At 38.3% G+C, this 15,063-nt stretch overlaps 1 protein-coding gene across 6 annotated transcripts in view; it reads left to right on the top strand.

The window, feature by feature from the left end:
• The window catches only part of LOC126356100 (glycerol-3-phosphate acyltransferase 1, mitochondrial), a 387,533-nt gene that overhangs the window by 226,020 nt on the left and 146,450 nt on the right, over window positions 1–15,063 (top strand). For all 6 annotated transcript variants that reach the window (XM_050006796.1, XM_050006798.1, XM_050006795.1 and 3 more), the window contains 2 exons: window positions 2,146–2,301; window positions 14,169–14,341. In XM_050006796.1, the coding sequence (XP_049862753.1) occupies window positions 2,146–2,301; window positions 14,169–14,341 (329 nt within the window). The remainder of the gene's footprint in view (window positions 1–2,145; window positions 2,302–14,168; window positions 14,342–15,063) is intronic.

The following is a 15,063-nucleotide window of genomic DNA, read 5'->3' as shown; positions in this document are numbered from 1 at the left end:
GGGGGCACACAACATTTGACAACTCCCATTTATTCTTGAAGAGACATGGTTGCGTTGTTCATTTGTTGACTTAACACAATATTCTGGTGTTGCCTCCCCCCACCCCCACCCAGAAAAAAAAATCCAGAATATGTTTTAGGAATGTACTGCACACGCAAAATATTGTAAAAATGGAAAATCCAGGATGGAATAACAATATGAAAGTGATAGATTGCTACTCACTAAACAGGGTGTATCATAATTAATGGCGTAAACGCATACAGTTCATAGGGGGCGAAGATGCATACTTTATGAGCTACGAGCAATTTTTCATCTTTGATACTATGAAGCAAATCTGTTCTACTGCATGCTCTTTGCTTCCCACATTTTGGGAAGTAGTAGTATGGACCAAATCAAGAAGAAACGTCGAGTAAACGTTCGCTCTAATGTGCATACATTAAAAGTTATGGGCAATTGTTCAATAGAAGAGTTGTGTTTCCAAATAGTGAAGACGAGCACCTGCTCATAGCTCTTAAGGTATGCATTTTAGAACAAATGTTTACTGGACATTTTTTCTTGTTTTGGTGCATACTACTACTTCCCAAAATGTGGAAAGCAAAGAGCTTTCAGTAGTTTCTTCACAGTATTGAAGATGAAAAATTACTCGTAGCTATTAAGGTATGCATTTTCGACCATATGTTTACTGAGACCTTTCTGCTTCTGATATCGTATACTTTCAACTGTATGCATTTACTCCACTAATTGTGATACACCCTGTATAGAGGTGGTGTTTAGTTGCAGACTGGCACAAGGCAAAGATTGCTATACATTTGAACTTTCAGGCAAAGGACTGCTTCTGAAGTAGAAAACTCACACACATTCACACAGGCACAACTCACACACACACGACATTGTCTCTGGCCACTGAGGCCAGATTGGGAGCAACTGCACCTGGTGGGAGAAGCAATCTGTGGGTGATGGTAGTAAGGAAGAGGCTATGGTGGGGAGGTGGTGGGATAGCTGTGGCCAAGAGGCAGCTGGACCTAACAGCAGCAGCTTTTCTGGGCTGTGCAGGTGGGAACTCTCCCTGCAATATATCCTATGTCCCAGAAGCTCCCTTGCCTCAACTTTCATTAGTCACCATCCTTCACCCACCTATCCCCTTCCCTGTTGCCACTCCAGCACTACACAGCCTTCTACTCCACCAGTGCCCCCACAGTCTATTTACTTCTTTCCTCCCCCTTCCCCTCCCCCACCCCTGTCTAACCTCCAAACTAACTGCCCTACCAGGTTTCTGTATGCTCCCACAAGCAGCACTTTAGCGTTTTATCATCACCCACATCTACCCTGTTATCCCTTCCCTCTCTACCAAAGCGTCCTCCTGACTCCTTCCACCCAGACTGCTTCTCCCACCAGGTGCAGTTGCTCACAGTCCAGCCTCAGAGGCCAAAGACAGTGGTCATAGATGTGAGAGTTGTACTTGTGTGAATCTGTGTATGTTTTCTACTTTAAAAGAAGGTGTTTTGGTCGAAAGCTCAAATGTATAGTCTTCTTGTTATGCCTCTGTGTGACTGTTTCCTCTTTGCAGCGAGTATTAATGTGATTTATTGTTTTCTGTTGTGGGGGTAACTCTCAAGTGATTTAAGAGGTAAACAGTTGATAATGTAAGATTGGGGTGTCCTTGGTAACATTGTTTGAGGTACTAACAGGAGGCCTTGTTGGTGAGGTTGAGGAAACAGTCAAACTGTAAATTTATTGTTGGATGTGGTGTGTGTGTGTGTGTGTGTGTGTGTGTGTGTGAGAGAGAGAGAGAGAGAGAGAGAGAGAGAGAGAGAGATATCTGCTTCATTGAAGGGTGTGTCAAAAGTTACTGTCTCCAGGCCGTTGATGGCAATTTCAGTAAACAAAGTAAACCCTGTGCGTGTGGATAAAAGTTAATAGAACAACAGTATTATATACATGAAGTATAAATGATGTGCACTTGCATTTTATTGTTGTATGTTGTTATACCTGTGCCTATGTTTCTTTTGGCTCACACACAGTCCATTCATATGGACTGAATGAATATGAAAAAAATGATCTTATTTGTTAATAAATAACTACTCACATGTAATTTTTATTTAGAGCTATGTTTTTAAGTTGTACAAATTTTATTTTATGTTTCAGCAAAATTATTCAAAACCAGCCAAATTTAATAATGTGCGTGACATTCTTCTGGCAAATACTGCCGAATATAGAAACGGATTCTTGTCAAGAAACCTCTGCCACCTTGCAACTGTGTGGAATCTTAAAAAATATGAATACCCATACATTTATACAAGTGTAAGTATAGAAAGTATGGACAGTAAATCTCCTGTTTCATACTGTGTGTATTATGTGTAAAAATAGCTCTTATGTGAATTTTAGCCTAATTTAAAAGAGAATGACAGTGTATTGTATTTTATTGCATATTTTATTTTATTTTGTGAAGAGTTCCACTGACCCCAGTAGCAGTAGATTTGCTAGGATGTGGAATAAGTCTTTTTCTCTTCCTTTACCATATTCTTCTTCTTTTTATTCTTTTGCTAAATTTAAAATAATAAAATTCTTACAGAATTGATTTAGAAATTTAAATTTGGCAGACTCTTGTTAGTATTCACAGTAGTAACTGATGGGAATACATTTTATGACCTTCACAGTGAAAAGTCTTTTATATGTTGCATTGTTCTCTAACTGCTACCATTTACTGTTTAAGAGATTTCACAATTTGGCCAGTGAAAATAAAAATAGCATCATCTATTGATAGACCTTTTTGGTAACTAAAACGGCATTGACTGAGAATGTTGTGGATGTTCAGGTAATCAGCAATTCCATTGAACACAGTTTCTCTAGGACCCAGAAAAATTTGATAACAGAGAGACTGGATAGTAATTTGATACATTATTTCTGTCATTCTTGTTGAAATGAGGCTTCACATAATCATCTCTTGAGGACAATACCTCAGTATAGAGATTCCTTATACATGTCACAGGGCTGCTCATATAGTAACAGTGAATAAGTATCCTAGAAAGTCTGTCAACCCCAAAAGAACTTTTTGTTTTAATCTCTCTTGTCTTTTTGATCTCACCATTTGTGATTGGAGTTATACATCTGACTGATTTTGTTGCTGTTAACTTTCTGCAGAAGGCTTGTCACTGCCCTCTCTTCGGTTATAAAAATAACTACTGCTTTTTATTATACTGTCACAGTGACTTAGTTGTACATCAGATCCACACTATACTTTTCCTCTCTCCCTTTTTGTATCCTTCCAAGTGGTTTTTGCTCTGTTGTTGGCATTGTATATTTCATTTACAACATATGCATTATTCTAATTTCAATTGCCCTTTTTATGACAGTGCAGTGAAATCTATAGTGCTTCCTTTTTTTCGTGATCATTGAATATCCATAGTGATGTGTGTAATACTATCTGTTCCATAGTAAGTTCCACTCATTTTTTTACCCTCTTTTTTAATTTTGATTGCTGAATGCTGGTGGTAGCCTTGGGATACAACTTCAAGCAATTACACAAATTCGTTATAAAATGGGTTAAATTTCTCAATAAAATTTCTTTCCATACACCTCGTGTCTCTCGCAAGAGTTGTCCAGTGTTTATTCTTTGCCATAACAGTATATATTTGCAGTTTGGTTTTGCAATGAATTGCGCATGTCAGCCCAAATAATTACTGTTCATCACAAGTTTCATACAACATCCAACATTTTTTTCATTACAAATAATTTTTTTCTCTTTCTTCTTTGAAGACTTTTATTTACATTCAATAGAGCAATCCCAAATTAGTCTTTTGCAATGTTCAGTTTGTCAGAAATAATTGTCAGGAATAATGTTACACAAAGAATAACCAGCACTCTAGGAGTGACTAAGTAGCACTGCTGCACAGCAGTAGCAGATAATGTAGTGTGGGCCAGCACATGAGATGCAGCAAATAGAGTAAGGAAGACAGGATGAACAAATACTAACAGATCCTTTCGTATTTATTGTTGTTATCAACTGCATTATAAGACTGGTCAGAATAAGTTGTGAAGGTATTGTGCTTTGTTGTCAGTGTTAATACATCCCATGAAAGCAGATATTACACTACACTAGATTTGAAGTGCTGCGTACAGATGAGGCATGTTAAATTTTACATTGAAAAATGTTTTGTTTGGAAAATGAAACAAACCATTTTCTTTTGAGACAGCGTGTCATATGAAACGAGAGAAGTGAAAACACTGGGTGTAATGGTGGCTGTGTAGTGCTGGTTTGGGAACAGGGCAAGGGCTGGATGGATGAGGACAGTGACTAACGAAGGTTGTGGCCAGGAGGGTTACGGGAACATAGGATGTATTGCAGGGAAAGTTCCCACCTGCGCAATTAAGAAAAGCTGGTGTTGGTGGGAAGGATCCATATGGCACAGGCTGTGAAGCAGTCATTAAAATAAAGGATGTCATGTGAAACCAGTCATGTGATCTACAAGCTACCAACAGACTGTGGCCAAAAAACAAGTGGACCACCCTGTTGCTGAACACACTGCCAAACATGACATCCTTCATTTCAATGACTGCTTCACAGCCTATGCCATATAGATCCTTCCCACCAGCACCAGCTTTTCTGGATTGTGCAGGTGGGAACTTTCCCTGCAGTACCTGCTATACATCCCACATTCCCACGATCCTCCTGGCCTCAACCTTCAGTAGTCTTTGTCCTCACCCATCTAGCGCCCTTCCCTGTTCCCATTCCAGCACTACACAGCTGTCATTCCACCATCACACCCAGTCTTTTCACGTCTATACTTTTCTGCTACTTGCCCCCTACCCCCTCCTCACCTCTCCCCTGCCCTCTGTCTAACCCACAGCACTTCTCTGCCTGCCACACCCACGATATTATCCCTTTCCCTTCCCACCACAGCCTCCTCCTTACTCTACCTAGTCGCCACTCCCCTCATGCACTGGTGTTACAGCTTGCAGTGTGGCTTCAGTTGCCCGAGGCTGCAGTGGTTTTTTAAGCTGATTCTTGTTGCTGCAAGTCAGCTTTTCTTACTTCAAGATCATTTCTATCTAATTGTAAGACTTGAAGTGCTATTAAAACATTCTCCATCTGTGATTTTGGATCAAAGTTTTTCATTCTTGAAAACAGCTGCTAGAAGAGATGCATGTTCTTTTGCATACAGTGTGTATGTATGCCATCAAGTCACCTTTCCTATAATAAGAGTTGTTAGTGGATTTTCTATATTTTGATCATTTATTTCAAAATATCATTTCGGTGTTCGTTTGACAATTGAAAAGATGAACTGCAGAATGGTGGTCCTCAGTGAAGCAACTTTGGAAAATAACATTTAGTATTTTGGCCTTCCCTATGTCATTCTCATTTTGGTGTTAGTATGGTCATTGAGTGATAATATGGATGATGGTTAATCTGTTTGCTGATTTGATAATAGACCAAAACTTCTTTTCTGTTAGGTTGGTAGATAGAATTTTACTTTCAAAATTGTATGCTTCACACATGGCTTCCTGTGTGCTCTGTTTGGATTCATTCCAGTTTTGTTTGTGTACAACTTTTTGGAATTGTGTAAATTTGTGTTGTGGCTCTCTTTATCTTCAGAGTAGCTTTCCAATGTGGCTATTGAATTAAACCTTGGGGTGCTGACGTAAGTGTTATGGAATTTTCTAACAATACTAGTGCTTCAGAACTTGCTGTGAGGCATGTCCTTAATTCGTCTCACCCCTTATATTATTCAGCCCCGTTGCTGGTCAACATGCTTTTTACTATTCCTACTGTCCTGTCACATTTGCCTTAGTCGTAGTCTTAGATTTACTTATTTATTTTTCCTTCCCGTTTTCTGTTTATTCTACATCATCACATGTAAATGTTCCTATCCTAAACTGCTTGTCCTGCACATTACACATATTTTGCTTTAGACTTATTGTTTTCATCTCTGGTTACTTTTCCAGTTTGTTCTGTGCTTATCCTCTTACAAGTTCTCTATTTTATTGTGGCATACATTAATTTCCTGACCACCTCCTGTTCTTGCAAATGAAAGAATAAGTAGTTATGAAATCTAGCTTTTCTACTGTCTTTTCTTGTCTCTGCTAGATACTGCCTTATAAATGACGGTTTGTTGTGTTTGATAGTATGTATTTGTCTTATCTGTCTGGATCTGCATGATAACAACTTGCCTTGTAACATGTGGTGCTCAGAGAACATAATATAAGTATTTTATTTGAACACCATTAACTGATGTTTTTCCTAACATGAGGCAGAAGAATTAACAAGTGGTAGTAGTGCATATTGGAAAGTTTCTGCCATTTTTTACTAAAGCATTGTTTTCACGTTTCCAGATTTGGATGGATGACTGAAGGTTGCAACCCAAGTTAATCTCTGATATCCCCGTCCTGAGCAAATAAATAAATCTTTGTGATTCATAATTAAACATAATGCTCACTAATGAACAACAAATAGTTCTTAGTTAAAATGTTGTGCACTGAAAACACATTATTTGTCAATATTAAAAGTGGCAGCTCTCCAGAGTTTTGAGTTCTTCATAAGGAACGCTAGATTAATGTGAATATTATGTCTGTGAGAGAAAGAGAGGGGTGTGTTTGTGTCATGATAGAACAAGTTAATGGAATTTGGTACTGTGTTAGACAATGTGTTACATTTATCATTCATCAGGTGCATATCTCTCTGGTGTAATGGTGACATTAACATTTCAAACAATGGAATGTAACAGTATTATGGAAAGGAAATTTGCTACTCACCATGTAGCAGAGATGCTGAGTCGCAGATAGGCACAACAAAAAAAGTCTTTTTGTTATTCCTATCTGCGACTCAGCATCTCCACTATATGGTGAGTGGCAACTTTCCTTTTCATAATACTGTGACATTAACATTTCATATTCATCTTTAAAGGAACAGAATAATTACTTTCACTCTGAAGTATTTTTGTAAGACCCAAAGAACTGGCTCCCACAGATGAAAAAACTGAAAATCCTATTGACAAATTGCCACAGCATTTGCAACAGAGTCCCAGAGTTCAATCGACTTCTGAAAAGCTCATGGCTCAGCACCACACATATGGTTATTAAAAAAGTACAATTATATGGTGTGTGAAACAAAATTTATGACTTGATCGGGGATTTCATGATAGGGAGCATGTAGTGTGTTATCTTGCATGGAGATTCATCAACAGATGGATAAATAACTTCAGGTGTGATGCAGGGAAACGTGTTGGAACCCTCGTTGTTCAGATTGTGTACTAGCAAACTCGGCAATGCTTCTTAATTCCTAAATAAATGAGAAAATTGGATACAATCCTAAAATCATCCACTCTCTTTTTCCCTCTCCTCTTCCCCCTCTTTCTGCCCCTCTCCTGCTCCCCAATCTGCCACCTCTATCTGTCTCCTCTTTTCCTCCCTCTCTGACCTTGAATCCTGTTTATTGTTTGTGAATTGAAATCCTTAACATAAATGGGTAAGTAAGTTGGGCTCATTGGTATAAGGGGTATGAGAGAGAATTCTCCGGCTCTCAGATCTGTAAGGGTAATAACTTCAGTGACATTGCACATAATTTTAATCTGTCAGTGGATAGGAGTACATAGTTTCAGATGATTCAGAGTGCATAGCAGTGTTCTAATTACAAGCCAATAAGCCATAAATACAATTTTCCTGTTTTCTGTAAAACCAACACCGAGGAAGGAAACAAAACAGCACATTGTTGTTTATACAATTGTTGACTACATGTAAGAAGAAAGAATATGTATGAGAGAAACAATTTGCTTATTGGCACTGTGTTGTTTATAACCTCCTAGATCCAACAGAAGCGGAAATATGGTCAATTTTTTTTTTCAGTCCCTGCCGTATAGACCGCTGTGCTTGACAGGCATGTCATGTGGGAATAGTTATCGCCATGCCAAATTGGCCTGCATTACAGGGCAGCTCACGTGTCAGTTTTCTGTTGTAGTAGTATTGGGATGCTTTATTGTTGTGCATGTGGCAGCCTGTTAGTCAGAGACAAACAAATGATTTTCAAGCCCCTGACCTGTAGCCACCCCTGCATGACATGCATACATGCATGTTGTGGGAGTTATATTGATGTGCATTACTGAAATGGGGAGAGGGGGGGGGGGTGGGGTGGACAGAGTGAGGAAGGGAAGGAAATGGGCAGAGAGGGGGGATGAGGGGGAGATGCATGAGGCAGGTAGAAACTATAGAGGTGTAGTGGGCAGGTGGAAAAGAGAAAGGAAGAGTAGGAGGTGGAAATGGAAAGAGAGGGGGGGAAGGATATTGTCAGAGGGAGGAGAGAGGCAGATGTACTCAGAAGGTGGGGGTTAAGGAAATCTGCAAAGAGAGGAATTGGTGGTGGTGGTGGGGGGGGGGGGGGGGGGGGTGCGTTCATGAGCGACAGAGGGAGTGGAATTTAAAACTTCATAGGTCCCAAAGGAGCAGAGAAATGAGAGAACCATTTTTTTAGCTCCTGCCGCATAGGCTGCCCTTCACAACAGAGTGTTATTGGAGATAGTATTGATTCACCATATCAACCTGCTTTGCAGGCAGCCTACGCATCATGGACCAGAAGGGATTTTCCAGCCTCCAACATATAGGCTGCTCTTCTACACAGCCATGTTGCATTATTTTACCATTGACGTGCTTTATTAGCAGCCTCTACATCATAGGGTAAAAATAATTTCCAAGAACCTGAAAAGGCTGCCCGGCACAACAAATTTGCTGTAGGACTAGTTTCGGCCCACTTCATAACTTGTTTTGTAGGGCTCTCACATGCAGATTGGGGGAAGATCGAGATGGACAGAGAGAGGGGAGAATAGCATTGCTAGAGAGAGAGAGGGGGGGGGGGGGAAGGTGATTGACTGAGAGAGGAAGGAAGGGGGAGTGACAGAGAGAGGGGAGGAGGATATAGATATAGGAAAGTGGCAGGGCAATATGGCCAGGGAGAGGGATGGAGTAGATGTAGAAAGAGAGTGAGAGGAGGAAATGAAGAGACAGAGGAAGTGGAGAGGAGGAGTTGTTAATGAAGGAGTTGATATAGAGATGAGGGGAGGATGAGGTGGACAGAGAGATGGGAGAGGAGGAGTGCGCCAGTATATGTGTTGAACACATGTGTGGGTGAAGCTGTTGGGTAAGAAATATGCAGCCTATGCATATCCAAATGATTATTTGAGTATTGTGTAAAAATTTGAAGTAAATTGGTCAAGAATTTGTCAGGATTTTAGGTAACACCATTAAAGATGACTTGTTTTGTATTGTAGTATAGAGAATAACTTGGTTGACAGTATTAATAATATAATTTCTAAAATTTTCTGGGCGTATTTCTTCTTCTGATAATTCTCGAGCCTTTAGCCGGATCCCATTGACATTCTGCCGTGATATTTCCATTGCTCAGAGATGTCTGGCCATTGTCAGGTGAGTAGACAACTACTGAATATCTGGGTTGCATTTGTGGTATTTATGCCAAATTTTGTGCATGCTAAATGGGCTGGTGTCTTTTGGCACATGTGTTGGGTTATGACGTGTGGGGCAGCTGAGAGTTATGTGTGCTGCCTTGTTGGTGGAAGTGAAAGGTGATTTAATCATCAAGTACCAAATTACCCTACCATTTCTGCTGCGATGGGATGATTTTAATTAATTAATATCGGATGAAGGAAACCCCCATGTAGAATGAGAACACTTGAAGAAAGTTTTTAAAGAGAATGATTACATTTCGTGCCAAATAAGGAAGACCATGTACAGCTATAATAACAAGCAACACACTGAGGACACGAGTAGCGACTGTAAATGATGAGTATACATTCCTTCTACCAGCAAGGAATGTGTCATCCAAAATAGGCAGATTGCCAAGGAAAAATAAAATCAAGGTTATCTTCTGTCCACCATTGAAGAGCTTGGCCCTGGTTAGATCTGTTAAAAATGACTAACAACTGAAGAAAGTGGGTGTTTACAAAATTTCCTGTGACTGTGATGCTGCATGTATAGGCCAGATGAGACAAACAGTCCAGGAGCATTGTACAGAACACGAACTGTTAAAATCAGCATTAACAGCCCAGGAATTTTAGCTCCACTTTCCAGTTTTTGGGATTCTGTAATCAAACGATTGGTGGAAATACGTCTTTCCCATAATCTTGTATGTCGTGACCACAGTCTTCAGCTGGATAAAAATTGGAATCCTATAATTAAAATTGTCCAGTCACAGCAGAATCGACAGTGTCATTCAGTACTCAATGACTAGGTCATCTCTCACTTCCACCAGCAAGGGCAGCACACACAACTCGGCTACCGCGCGCTTGCCATCACCCAATGCTTGCGTCAAAAGATGGCAGCATATTTCATATGCATGAGATTCAGCATAAATACCATGATTACACCTGGGCTCTTGATTAGTTGTCTACTCACCTGAAGGTCGCTATAAATCTCTGGGCAGAAATATCATGGCAGAACGTCCGTGGGGTCCAGTTGCACACCCAAAAATTATTAGAAGACTATTAATAATATCCTTTGACATTTTCTAGATGTTGCAGTTCCCTGTAATCTAGTCCTATCTGAATAAAAATGGTACAACAAAATGTCAAAACTTAACTATATTTCAAAGTTTTGGAAAGAATGACAACTTGTTTTAATTGTTGTTCAGAAATGTAACTTCGTGGACTTCACAAAACACAGAAAAGTTTTCTCTCACTACAGCATGAATGAGTCACCATTGCAGTCAGTTGAGTTGTACAAATACCTGAGTGGAATAATTTATAGGTGTATGAAATGAGATGATCATATAGGGTCAGTTGTAGGTAAGTCAGGTGACAGCCTTCAGTTCATTAGCATTGCACTGGGAAAGTTTATTGAGAGCATTTTCTCAGACAGATTAAAATATTGCATTGTTGGTCTTTCTGTAAGAAGCAAGGGTTCGTCCCCCACCTGTTCAGTGAGCTATTTAGCCAATTTTCATTTGAATATCAAATGGTCCCACTACTTGCACATTCATTTGTACATCCAGTGAGCCCAAGATATTTTTTAAAAATGTTAAAATGATAACAGTATCACCATTTACAACCTGCAGTTTTTTAAAGGCATTCGATTGTAACAATTACAACATTCTCTGAGTTAGGATAGGCATCTTAGATTGCACTGTTTTTCAGCCATATTATGTTGTGTTCTGTATTACATTAACACTTCACAAAAGAACATGAGCACTAAATCATTTGCTGTCAGTGCCTTTCAGCAGTGAGAGAATAACCAGTTAATCAAAATCCAGTAATTACTGTAAGCCATGAGTTAATTTTAGAATTATTTGTGGCAGAAACTAAACTCAAGTTAAACACTTGGATAAGGAAATATCAACAATATAAGGGAAAGATGGACTGATACATTCCATAAGTAATTGGTGTGATAAATCTGGTAATTTTTACTTACCGGAATCACGGGTAATTTTGTTGAAAATGGTCTGTAGCAAGTTACAAGGTATAATGATTCTTAAAAAATAATAATAAAGGCAACTCTCTTAGAATTTATGTAACAATACCCCACCTCTGAGAGAGATAGAACAGTTACCAGTTTAATACTAACACTGTGATTTTAGATCATATAATTAGTATCATATTTTGACTTGTTGAACAACATTGTTATAAAACAATGTGGTTAAGAAGAGATAATCTGTTAATGAAGGTAAGGGGCATGTATAACTGTGATATTTCAGAAAATAAGTTTCTACAAATCAAGAATATGGAAGATGGCAAAATATGCTGGAACAGCCACATAGCTAATTCTGGGTAACACTCCATGGACATTTTTATATAATATGTCGTAGCAGTGCACAAAATAAGAAAAAGTAGTTTGGGGCAATGTATGACATTACAGAAGGGCTTTAAGCAGTCAATAGACTTTGGATGCTGCTTAAACGTTAACAAGTATTTGGAAGACTTAAACTTCATAATAATGCTTTGTGAATAACTTAGCAAGTGTTGTTTTTTCAGCCAAATTTCCTACACAGTAGTCCTGATAGAATTCAGAAAAAGATCAAGTCATCTGATCACTTTAGGGATCTTTAATTTATTGGCATTATTTGAGCCTTATATAAAGTACACTGAAACAAATGTCCAGTTTCCAGCTACCATTCTGTTTTCAAATACTGAGAACGAACTTAAAGAATGACACACAACGTAAATTGCTGTGATGGATTGCTATGTTACATTTTGTGGTTTTCATGAAAGTATCACAAAGATTACCCCCACACAAGCTAATGTGTTTAATTGTGATAAGAGTATTCCTTGTTATTATGACAAACAAAAACAAAAGTATACAGATTCTTTCTAAACAGTTCTAACAAAAAAGAAGTGATTTGTAATGAAACAGAATATTTAAACGCATAATAATTAGTTACTATATTACATGTGACACCATTACAAGATGTTCAATGGCTGTATCACAGGAAAATCATGGTAACTGATAAGAGCAGTAATCCATTCATGATGATAGCTCATGTGCTGACAAGACCACTTGATGATGCTTAGGTCTTTTCAAACAGCCGCAATACTTAAGTCCTCTCAAACAGCTGTGGATGCTTTATGGTTACGTATTACAAGCTGTGAAGGCCATTAAACAGAGTTGTGTAAACTGCACCTCTTGTATGTTACCAAAGCTATTTGTCTGGAGGATCAAGATCAAGAGCTGAGGCAGTCCAGTGCACAAGATTTGTCCAAAATCTATTTTCTTCTAAACCATATGGGTTACTGAACAGCCGCAGACAGTGTTTTCCAGCTGTACTTGCAGTGTGTCTGTCAAGGTGATAAAGTACTCTTGATTCTATCAGCCATTGCAAAGCATGTATAGGCCAATGATGTGGCAATGAATGATATTGCATCACACAGTGATTCTAAATCAGTGTTGACAATTGGCAACAATATCATGGGGATTAATATCTGCCTAGACGTGAGAATTATGGAAGTTCATTATGGTATCTCGTTCAAATGTGGCAGTATTGGTTAACGAAACTGAAAACACAAACACTGTTGTGATAATGGTCATATGAAGGAACCACCATCAGAATTCTGAGAGTGGGTGGAGAATTCAGACCCTTAACGCTTTGCAAGTACTATTAGTACAAGGCATAATCATGTAGAAAACATAACAAAGATGCATTTAGCAACTTAGTTTACATGTTCTTATACTTGGATCACTATGCAAATGCTGTAGACATACCCCTCTATGGTAGTTGCTCACACACAAAAGTGTACATGATCAATTACTTGTATTGTTGTAATTCACCAATTGCCCTTTGGAGAGAGTGTCATCCCCTGTATATACAGTACTTGTTATTCTTTCATTGTGTTGTGTATTGAAAGATAGTTATTCCACAATACAGTTGTCCTCACAACAAAAATATCACCATAGTACATTGCTGTAATAACACATAGTACATTTTGTAAATCCTTGTATGTAAATGCCAATACCTTCTTCTTTTCCAGTTTATATTTCCACTTCTGTGATGTGTGAAAGCTTAATTGTGAGAGGTTGTGTCTGGAACATTAAACAAATTTAGGAATTCTATAGGGAAGTTCATTATTTTACCTTGGTTTATCAGTCAATTTAATTATTTTTTGTCCCTCACTATTATATTCTGTGTTCACTAATTTGTTTGTTCAACTATGTCTTTTTTGTTGCTAAATTTGCTCAGGAACACACCCATTCTTTGTTTATGTAGTTCCTATGTTTTCACTATATTATACAAATAATTGGTTCAGAGTGTACCATTTCCAAGTTTTATTTTTGAACATTAGAGAATATTCTAGATCATAAAAAAATGAGAATATTCTTAAAAGCATGAAAATATTATTGAACAATCTTGAATTTTTACCCGTGAAAAATATATTGATGGGAAAGAGTATGTCCACAATCGCAGAGTTACCCCTGTACAACCACCATAGTGCACAATAGGGGAACCAGCGATTGGTAGTGAGTTTGGTAGTGGACAGTTTTTGGAGTATCACCAGTTTCACCCACAAACAATGCAATTTTTATATATATTAATATCGACTGACATTCTGATCACTATCACAAATAAATAGCAATAAGTGTGTTGTAAAATGTTTGGTAGGCATTTTTAGTACAATTTTCCAAACTCCATGTACACCCAGGAATACAGTTTTTTAGTACTCTACGAATACATTTGCCAACAGGTATTACGCGACGAAAGATTACAACAAGCATGTGGAATGGCAGCAGATCAAGACATGAGAGAAATGAGCCAGAAGAGTGAAGACATATATCAGAAGCTTGTAAAGAAACATGAAAAAAGGGCTGCTCAAATTTTATGCAACATGTGTTCAACGTTATCAGATTTCCTACTAAGGTAAGGGAATGTGCTTGTTTGGTATGCACTCTTTCGGAAATATGAGCGTTTTTATAACAATCACAAATGAGCAAAATAAAGTGTTGAAACTTAAATTTCGTTTCTGTGTGAATGATATTTAAAATTAAATTTGTTTTCACTATGTTTTTACTCAGTGAGATGAGATGTGATGCTGCCTTCAATGTGTCTTTTTTGTGAACATTTTTATATCTCATATTTGCATTATTATAGTTATTATGATGCCGAACTTTCTACGAATTTATGGTATTTCTTTTTTTTTATTCCTGTTGTTTTTCAGATCTGTCTTACAAGCTTGAAGTTACTATGTTTAATTTAAAACTGTAGATTTATGATATGCAGACTACAGAAACATCACCTGAAGTATAATTTCAGTCTTCTCCTATATCATTATCAGAGTTTTACTGGTACTTCTCTTCCAAAATGAAAACATAACTGTTTGAGCTATTATAAGAAGAGAATGGAATGGAAATTTTGTGGAAAGTATTGGCAAAATGTAAATAATTTGAGGATAGAGTTTATAACACACAAAATAGTAGTGGTGTTTAGTCGTCGTCAGGCGTACAAACAAAACCGAAAACTCACTGTTTGTCTAGGGCATGAGCAGGAGCGCGTGTGCACGCCCGCGCGCGCGCGCGCGCGCGCGCGCACACACACACACACACACACACACACACACACACACACACATGTGCACTTACATT

Source organism: Schistocerca gregaria, chromosome 3 (assembly GCF_023897955.1).
Source record: "Schistocerca gregaria isolate iqSchGreg1 chromosome 3, iqSchGreg1.2, whole genome shotgun sequence".
Lineage (NCBI taxonomy): Eukaryota > Metazoa > Arthropoda > Insecta > Orthoptera > Acrididae > Schistocerca > Schistocerca gregaria.
This window is presented reverse-complemented; position numbering and strand designations above follow the sequence as displayed.